This window comes from Babylonia areolata, chromosome 24 (assembly GCF_041734735.1).
Source record: "Babylonia areolata isolate BAREFJ2019XMU chromosome 24, ASM4173473v1, whole genome shotgun sequence".
Lineage (NCBI taxonomy): Eukaryota > Metazoa > Mollusca > Gastropoda > Neogastropoda > Buccinidae > Babylonia > Babylonia areolata.
In genome coordinates, this window is record NC_134899.1 from 23,169,027 (window position 1) to 23,179,374 (window position 10,348).

Genomic DNA, 10,348 nt, shown 5'->3' on the forward strand with positions numbered 1-10,348 from the left:
TCATGCCAACAACACAGACTGCTGTCGACAAAGATAAGATCATGCCAACAACACAGACTGCTGTGCACAAAGATAAGATCATGCCAACAACACAGACTGCTGTACACAAAGATAAGACACCAACAACACAGACTGCTATCAACAAAGACAAGATCATGCCAACAACACAGACTGCTGTCAACAAAGACAAGATCATGCCAACAACACAGACTGCTGTACACAAAGATAAGATCATGCCAACAACACAGACTGCTGTGCACAAAGATAAGACACCAACAACACAGCCTGCTGTACACAAAGACAAGATCATGCCAACAACACAGACTGCTGTGCACAAAGATAAGACACCAACAACACAGCCTGCTGTGCACAAAGATAAGACACCAACAACACAGCCTGCTGTGCACAAAGATAAGACACCAACAACAAAGCCTGCTTTGTTTGCTGACACAAACAGACCACCAGTTCAGCCACGGGCTCCTCCCCAGCTGCCCTGGTCACCATGGTGACAGCCTTGCCTGCCTCGTCGGCCAGCACCTCCTCCAGTACCTCCACCACTGGCACCATGTCTTCCCAGCACCTACTCATGTCCACAGGTGAGGCAGGTGTGCTGTCTTCAGTGTGTCAAACCTTACAACACTTTTCATGATCACCAGTGTGCACTCACTGAGACCGCAGAACAACTGGTTATGCTATTGTGTAAGGGTGTAGCTTTATCCTTTTAGGTGTGTATGTTACCTCGCCCTCTTTCAAGTCCATTGAGGAATGGATGAGAGTTTTTGACAGTGTGTATTGTTCCTGGACATCTGTCGCAGCTGTTATGATTTTTCATCATGTCATGGTTTATTAAGCTTGAAAAAGTGTGGCAAAGTGTGTGTGGGTGTGTGTGTATTTGTGTTTGCTTGTGTGTGATTGTTTGAATATACATACTTTCTTAACTTATCCTTATTCAGCTTAAATTTGTTTTATTTTATTTGTTTGCGCATGTCAAGCTGAATTTCTTTCCTGTGTACAGACAGTAAAGCAGTCTTGAGTCTTGGGGTGGGGTGGGGAGTGGCAGGGGGGTTGGGGGGGGGAGGGAATCCTCTTTACATTGTCATCCCATACTACTGTGTGTGGAACAGGGAGCAGCCAGGCTGCAGTGCTGCCCAGTAACTCAGGCATGCTGTCGCTGCCCGTGGGTCTGACCCAGCTGATGCCGGTCACCACCAAGACACAGGGCAGCGTGGGACTGCGGACACCTGCCAACCTACCTGTGCTGCAGGTAACGAAGAGCTTTGGACACAATTTATTGTTATTATTATTAGTAGTAATACTGTAAAGTTTGGTCTATTGAGCACACTGGTATATAAGCCGCACCCACTAAATTTTGGAAAAAATTAAAATTTATACATACATAAGCCGCACTGGCTTATAAGCCGCACTTATTTCCGGTACCTGAACACATATTGATACTACAGAAAAGCTGTCGATAAACACAAGCGGGAACAACACAAAGAAAAGCAAGCGAAAATACTGCTAGTGCCACAAAAAAATGATAAATAAACACAACGAAAATAAGATCCATAATTTAGGGATAGTCACATTTATTCAATGTCATCCTGCTCACTGAATCCACTAAAATCTTCGTCTCCGAGTTGAAGAGAACCAGCACAGCTTCCTCCGCCATCTTGTCACTGATTTCAGCCTCGCTTTCACTTCATGAACATGAAGGTGGAGGTCGCTGCTGGTTCGTTGCTTGCACTGTCGTCTGCTAGGTCGATCGCCTTCAATTTGAAGGCTGCATCATAGGTATAACGTCGCGTTTTCAGTATGATGAGGGTGTACGCTTGAGCAGAGTAGAACTGAATGCTGATCTGAAGGCTTTAATTGTGCGGATTTGATTTATAAAACGTGAACAGTTAGCACACTATCCTGAAGCTCATCCAAAAATTCATGGACAGAAATCATGATTTTGGCGAGTTGAAGGGCAGCTAAGAATAGACGAGAACGTGACACTCCCGGGATCGTTAAAATCCGCAAATAAGCCGCATCATTGTATAAGCGGCAGAGGTTGAAGCTGGGGTAAAAAGTTGCGGCTTATAGACTGAACTTTACGGTATTCATTATCATGATTATGATGATGATGATTTTTGATATTGTTATTATCATCATCATTAGTAGTAGTATTGTTGTCACTGTTTGTTGTTGTTGTTGTTGTTATATTATATGTTGTTATATATTGTTGGAGGGGGGGGTTGCATTCCGAGGGGGAAGTCCTGCATTATTCTTGACTCTTGACATATATATATAGCACTTAATGTAGTGCCTTTCCTGGCTGTTTCTCTGGCATTCCGAGGGGGGAAGTCCTGCATTATTCTTGACCTGTGTATAGCACTTAGTGTAGTGCCTTTCTTTGGTCACACACAACTCTGGTTATGATAATTAAAAAATCAAAACAAAAAATCAAGATATATTGACTTGTATGAAACACACACACACAAACACATGCACATGAACCTATGCACACACACACACGTGCACCCATGTTGCAGCTGCGCACATGCACACACTCACACACACACACACACACACACACACACATTTACCTGTCTCTCTCACTGTTATTTTTATCATTATTATTATTGTTATGATCATCATTATCATTATACTAATATTATTTTCATAGTATTATTATCATTATTATCATCATCATCATCATCATCATCATCATGATTATCACTGTGATGATGACACTGACAGCTGCCGGGGGGCCAGCAGTCCATCCAGCTGCTCAGTCTGCAGCAGCAGCAGAGGGGGGGACCGCTGAAGACGGGCACCCTCACCGCCGCCATCACCTCCACCCCCCAGCAGGGTGCCGTCAGCCGTCCAGGGGCCAGCAGCTCCAATGCCGTGCCGCTCTCTACAGGTCAGTGCTGTGGTCACTTCACAAAGGTGGGGGTGTTTTCATATCCGACCGATTTCTGTATTGGCATTTGGCTTTTTATCTTTAGATTTTATTTAATAGGTTTATTTTTTTTTTCCCCTTGCTTTATTTTGTTTTGGTACTAGAAACGTGCTTCAGTTATGCCACCAACACCCCCAGCTTCAATTTTTTCAGTATTTACAGAAATCAGTGGTTCTCTACCATGCACAGGTCAGTGATGTCAGATGTTCACTGGTAAATAATATCAGTGTGTTCATGTGTCTGTGAAATCCATATGTTAGAGATGTTCATAGGTCAGTGACAGTGCCAAATGGTTGAAATCAGCTATCATAGATATATATATATAAGCTGTTCTGTGAGGCTTTGGCAAGTTCCATTTTAGATCCAAGTGTCTGTGAATGTAAAAAGAAAAAGAGTGTGGGCGAGTGTTTCATGCAGGGCGGTGCTTTCTGTGTCGTGTGCAGTGCTGACCAGTGACCAGTTGTCCTCCCTGACCTCGCTGACCATGGGCAAGGCGGGGGGCACAGCCTCCATCCCAGCGGGCCATGTCATTCAGCTGACGGGGGGGACGGCCAGGGGTGCAGGGGTGGGTGTGGCTGGGGCTCAGGGCACCTCCCAGACCCTGCACACCCAGCTGGCCTTCCAGAAGGCAGGGTGTGGGGGTGGAGGGGGCCAGACCCTGCAGTTCCACCAGCTGCAGCTGAAGCAGGCCTCCACCCCCACCCTCAACCCCACCGCTGTCGCCATGGCAACTGCTGCTGCCGCCTCTTCCTCTTCTTCCAAGGGCAAGAGCAAGAAGAGGGGCGGGGCCACACCGCCCAAATCTCTGTGATTGATGGATGATGGGTGTGAGAGGAAGGCTGAAAGGCGGGATGCAGATGTGCTGCAGTGTTCTTCGGATGGCAGAAGCCCCTTCGTCAGCTTCACTCGCTGTCGTGGGGAATCCTGAACAAGATGGATGTGTAGTATGGTGTTCTCGTCACTGCAACAAACCACATCTGTACGATTGACAGGAATCCAGACAGGACAGCTGTGTTGTGGAGTATTTCCTTGAAAGTGGGAAAGCACTGCTTGTGACCACGTAATATTTATATACAAAAACCAGACACAATATGTATGGGTTGTGAACAGTGACAAACCACCAGCAGTGCTCACATCTGTAATCCCGGTTGAATGCAGACGTAGCAGATGTGTGTTGTGATACTCAGTCAACAGTAGCTGAATACAAGCTGTGCTCGCATCTGCTGAACTGACAAAAACCCAGGAGGAACAGAGGTGTGTTGTGAGGTTGTGTGAATAGTGGCAAACCGGTGGTGGAGCCCACATGTGTAGGATTGGTAGGTATCTAACCCTGGACAGATTTATAGACGTGGTATTCTGATTTCCATCGCAGCAGCATGAAGTACATACTTTGCCCCGAGTTTTACCAAGGACAGTTTGCCCTGCACCCAAGACTTGTGTGTTGAAGAGGACACATAACTGCAGCACCTTGTTGGTCCATTATTGACAGTATTGCAGGATGCAAAGTCATCTAACTTATGGTCAACATGACCTCATGGAGTGTAACATGTATCACTCCTTTTCGTTAAATTATGATCCTGTCACAGGTTATAACTCCTGACTACATAAAGAGCTCTGTTATGGCAGCTTTTCCAGTTTAACAATGTCATTCAGTGGCATGGAAGCCACCTCATCTGTTCACAATGAGTTTTCAGGTCATCTGTGCTGAAAAGAAAAATATTGAAGCACCAGAGCCTGTTATCTGTTTTTATACAACCGTAATCTGGACATGGTGACAACCTCAGCTTTTGTTGTTGTTTGTTTTGTTGTTGTTGTTAAATCAAAAGGCAGGAGGCAACATTGGAGACCATCATGGAGTTTTGTGGACTTGACAGATGTCTCACTGCAGATTCTTTTCCTGTGTTGCTCATCCACCACCTTTATTTCTAACTCTTCTCTTTTAATTCAGCATGATCCTAAATGTGATGCATCATTTCAAGGTCAGTTGAGTGCTGTTCTCTTTTTATTTAGATTTTTAATAACATCATGGGTGGGAAGAGAACATTTTCTGAATACCAAAAAACTTTGCATGCCAGCTGTCAAAAGTTTCCCAATAAGGCACTGAAGAGTCAAGTCATCCCTAAACATTGAATTTTTACCCCTGTGGTTTCTGAGCGTTTTTTGCCGTTCCAGAAATCCAGATCACACAGGAGTGAGCCCACCCATGCATTCTACTTGCACTTGACTTGTGGATGATCAATGCATGGTGCAAGTGTCATTTACAGAGCCAGATGTTAACTGCCAGATACACAGGTCTCCTTGACTGTTCAGTGGGTGGGGAAGGGGGAGGGGGGTGGGAACAGGGTAGTGGGGTTGATGTAGACGTTCAGTGTGCATGCTTGCATGCACATGTCCATGTTTGTGTCTGAGCGAGAGGGGAATCTCCTAAGCTGTGCCATCTGTTGATGATGGACTTCTCATTGCAGTGACAACACAAACCTCCGGCAGAGCAAAACTTAAACATGCTGACAGCTCTTACTGACTTCCATGAAAAATTTGCAGTCGCTGCTTTGTTTATTTATCATTGTTGTTTTTCGAGAAAGTTGTCAGATAAGGTCAGGATGATAAGTGTTTAAAGTCTTACTTGTATATATATATCTGTGCTGTTTTTGATGAGAAAAAATCATTTGGTTGCTAAGGAACTTTTGGCTGCTGTTAAGACAGAGCAGTGACTCGACTGTCTCAACTGTCTGCAGCGAATGTGCCTATTTTCATTTACCATCTTACCATCTTCTTTCTCATTGGTAAAGCTTAAAATGAAGCAGCCGATTAGAATATAAACATGGGAAGCCAAATAACAAAAGTAAGTTTGATGTTATGATGGAATGTTTTAGAAAATTTACTAATTTGTAGTTGTACCCTTCTAATTGGAACCTAATGTGCATGATATAATTCCTTGACCTTTTTTCTTTGTCTCATTATTCTGCACTGTTTGCTTCTCTCCTTTTAATTGAATCCAAACTGAAGTGGTTAGATTGCTCATCCATGTCTTTCCTTTGAATGATGTAATTATTTTGTACCTTTTCATAAAAGGGCAAGCATTCATGCAGTGTACAATTCAAGATCAGTCAGATTTATCATAATTCAACTTTTATAGTCATGTTTTACCCACAGTTTTCATATTTAAGACTTTTTTGTTTCTTTTCAGAGAAATGTGTTTTACACCAGTGAACTCTAGATTTAGTGTCACCAGGTCCTCAATGGACAGTTCCCAAAGACTAATGTGTGCACATATTTTAATTTTGTTTCTGAAGGTGAAATAATTTGTTGTGAAGTGTTAAGCTTAGTTCTATTGGTGGGTGATGGGGAACATTAGATTTTGATTTTCTCCTTGCATGCATATTATTTTTGAATCTTTTATATTATGTAATTGTTTTAGAAGAAAGATGCAATTATTGGCAATGGAATTTTAAACTTGACATTTCCTCAGTGTATTGCACTTGTTATTTATCTGTCATTTACTTCGTATTGGTTTATTTGACATTTCCTCAGTGTATTGCACTTGTTATTTATCTGTCATTTACTTCATATTGGTTTATCCTCAGTGTATTGCACTTGTTATTTATCTGTCATTTACTTCGTATTGGTTTATTTGACATTTCCTCAGTGTATTGCACTTGTTATTTATCTGTCATTCACTTCATATTGGTTTATTTGACATTTCCTCAGTGTATTGCACTTGTTCTTATCTGTCATTTACTTCATATTGGTTTAGTTGTGTGTGTGATTTATTTTTTTATTGGAAAGAATGGAATTTTGACTGGATATAAAGAATACATTTTCATATTAAATGCAAATTATCTAATTATTTGGCTCTTTGCATAAATTTCTTTTTTGTGTGTGTGTGAATACTATTGAATTAAGCATACACTTTAATTAAAGACAGGAGTCAGACATGTCAGGAATGCTAAAGAACACCGACACCTCTTGCCCAGAAAGAAGCATTGGAATGGTGATGTAGGAAAACACTCCACCCTCATCCCCAACACCCTCATTTTAGAAAGAAAAAAATCAGGCACCTGTAACTTTGGTCCCACGGTTGGGTTGCATATACACTCTTGAAGATTTTTAAAATTTAGGAAAATTCTTTTACTAAGTAAACTGAGCACTTGCTAAGATCACTATGCAACCCAGCTCAGAAGACAAGTGTTAAGATTCAAAGTGATTTGTTATCCAAATCTTGCAATTTGTTAGAAGAACATGCTTCCTCAAAAGCTGCTAAGCAATGTTCAGTGCAGCTGTGTGGTCATACTGGACTGAGACTGTTCTGTCATGTACGTGTGTGGTGTGAGTACATACCATGTCACACAATGGACGTTTGATCTGCAAGTCTCTTATCCCCAGACATTTCATGTGCTTGTTGGAGATTGAGATTTGCTGCCTCTGCTGTTGTATGAGTGCAGTGATCCGTTTTCAGTATCCAGCATTTACATACATAACATTGCAGTCATAAACATAGGGAACAGACCAAATGGATTCCCATCACTCCTGAGGTTGAGACAATTGCAGAACCACTGATGGTAACCTTTAACCATTTAATTTTTCTATAGCCTTTTTCGCAAAGCTGGAGGATAGTACATTGTGGGTAAAATGGACTTGAAAAGTATAATGAAATGATAATACCTCATAACATTTGGTCTTTGAGGGAAAATAATTATGAAAAGACAGACTGACCACGATATAGCATACACTACAAAATCTGGGGGGAAAAAGAGATGATAGACGAATGACATTAGCATTTGGACTTGGAAAAATAATCAGAATTAATGATAAACTGCTGTATGAATTAACCATATTATATTGCTGTCTTGTATGAATGTGTTACAAATTTATAAGTGTGTGTGTGTTGTGTATGTGTGTTCATGGACGGTAAGTTGAGTAACTGTAGTTTGAAAGTTTGGCTGTAATTATGTTTGGTTGAAAGTGTATGTTTTGGTTTCATGATAAGTCTTAGGGTGGCTGGAATGATGTATGAGGTGTGTTCAAAAAGTATCCGACTTTTGTTCATAAAAACTACTAGTATCCAGATAAAACAAACTTACACTAATCTCCTTCAAAGTAGTCCCCTAGGGCTGCCACACACTTCTCCCAACGGTTCTGCCACTGTCGGAAGCAGTGCTGGAACGCCTCTTTTGGGATGGTGTGCAGCTGGTCAATCGCATTCTGTATGATGTCTTCTCTGGACTGAAATCTGGTCCCTTTCAGGTGCATTTTCAGCTGTGGGAACAGCCAGAAGTCACATGGAGCCATATCGGGAGAGTAGGGAGCCAGACGAAGCACAGGTGTGTTGTGTTTGGCCAGGAAACTCTGCATCAAATGTGAAGAATGGGTGGGTGTGTTATTGTGATGGAGCTGCCATTTGTGTCGCACAGCATCACGAAGGCGATGCAGAACCTCTTGGTAATACTCCTTGGTAATGGTTGTGCTGTGTGGTGCATACTCATGATGAACCACGCCACTGGAGTTAAGAAGACAGTCAGCATGATTTTGGCATTGCTGCAGACCTGTCTTGCTTTTTCTGGCCTCAGGGATGTTGGATGCTTCCATTGTGATGACTGCAACTTGGTTTCTGGGTTGTACACATAAACTCAGGACTCACCACCAGTGATCACTGTGTTGAGGAAGTTGGGATCGCTGGTCACAGTCTCCAGCATGTCCTGTGTGATCTCCAAACGGAGCTGCTTCTGCTCAATCGTTAGTAGCTTTGGTTTGAACTTCGCTGAGATTCTCCTCAAGTCCAATTCCTCCTGCATTGTGGAATGAAAGGATCCAATGCTGATGCCCACCTCGTCTGCAAGTTCTCTGATCATGATTCGACAATCCTGCATTACCAGGGTCCTCAAACTGATCAATGACGATCTCATTTTAGGATTTTGGGGGCCTACCAGAACGTGCTTCACTCTCTACTATGTGTGGCCATCTTTGAAGCGGTTGTACCACTCCTTTATCTGTGTTGTGCCCATTGCTTTGTCCCCTAAGGCCTGCTGAATCTTGTGGATCGTTTCCACGTGGGAATCGCCAAGCTTGACACAAAATTTGATGCAGTAGTGTTGTTCAAGTTTTTCAGTCATTTTGTCAAAAACGAAAATCCAATGACACTCACACTTCCTCACTCAACGGCAGTCTGCCGTCGACTGACAGCTTCTGCAGGCGGGAAAAAATTCATGCGTGCACATTAGGGTTGCCTACATAATGTGCACCAAACCACACCTCCCTAGCTTCATTTGTTTACACACGAAAAATTAAGGTCGGATACTTTGTGAACACACCTCGTAAATCCATGACCGAGTGTGTGGTATGTGACTGTGAATTTATTATTATATTTGACTACAACTGTGGGTGCTTTTGTATAGTTGGGACAGTGTGTTCCAAGGAATGCATGCTGTATCCTTCATCATTGTGTATGGCATTGTTTTTTGGTTCAGATTTATTTACATAGAAATAGAGAATGACTTTGAGACTGAGGAAAGGGGAAGGGTTAATCAAAGAGGTCAAGGGGTCTTTGTACAAAACTGTGATGGAAAACATGCTCTTTTTTTCTTTTTCTTTTTTTTACCTCTCTTCTTCATCTGGTTTTAATTTCCCCACAGGCGATTTTAAGTCAAATCAGCAGACTGCCAGCAAGCAGAGATCAGCCTTGCCCAAGCCCTGTCCTTCCCAAGGATGGAAAGGAAAAAATGAAGGAACAGAACAAGAAATGTCTAACAACTATTGTACAAGTGTCCATGAATTTTTATGCTGCCTATGATGTATCTTTTTTTCTTTTTTTTTAATCTTTGTATTGAGCAATTTTTAGAGACAATCAAATGAATAAAACATTGGTGACAGTTGCTGCAGATCTGCTGTTTTCAAGAAGCTTTCTTGGTCTTCTCCAAGTTTTGTGTACAGTGAGTGAGAGAAAGTGCAATGAATGTGATGTAAATATCAGTGAGGGATAGAAAGTAAATGAGTGCAATGTAGAAATCAGTGAATGGTAAAAAGTTAATGTAATGTAGAAATCATAGAGTGACAGAAAGGTAAACAAATGTGATGCAGAAATTAGTGAGTGATAGGTAAACATATGTGTTGTAGCAATCAGTGATTGACATTAAGCTAAATGAATGTGATGTAGAAATCATTGAGTGAAAGGAATAAAATGAATGCAATGCAGAAATCCTGGTTGTGCTGACAAAATTGATATTCATTATTTGTCTGTGTGTTTACAAGAAACAAGCAGATGCAGATCTAGTCTAATTTTTCACCTTTTTGTCATTCAGTTGGTTGAACAGTCCATTGACAGGGTTGCTATTTAAACAGTTTTGTCATTTATTTCTAGTTTTCAGTGCTTCTTTTCAGATTTGTTCTCTTTTTTCTTTTCTTTTT

At 41.8% G+C, this 10,348-nt stretch overlaps 1 protein-coding gene across 2 annotated transcripts in view; it reads left to right on the forward strand.

Moving 5' to 3' along the window:
• LOC143298825 (uncharacterized) overlaps positions 1 to 3,781 on the forward strand; it is a 52,185-nt gene extending 48,404 nt beyond the window's left edge. For both annotated transcript variants that reach the window (XM_076611818.1, XM_076611817.1), the window contains exons 21-24: positions 458 to 596; positions 1,125 to 1,264; positions 2,743 to 2,908; positions 3,391 to 3,781. In XM_076611818.1, coding sequence (XP_076467933.1) covers positions 458 to 596; positions 1,125 to 1,264; positions 2,743 to 2,908; positions 3,391 to 3,758 — 813 coding nt within the window. In that variant the 3' untranslated portion in view covers positions 3,759 to 3,781. The remainder of the gene's footprint in view (positions 1 to 457; positions 597 to 1,124; positions 1,265 to 2,742; positions 2,909 to 3,390) is intronic.
• The last annotated feature ends 6,567 nt before the right edge of the window (positions 3,782 to 10,348 follow it).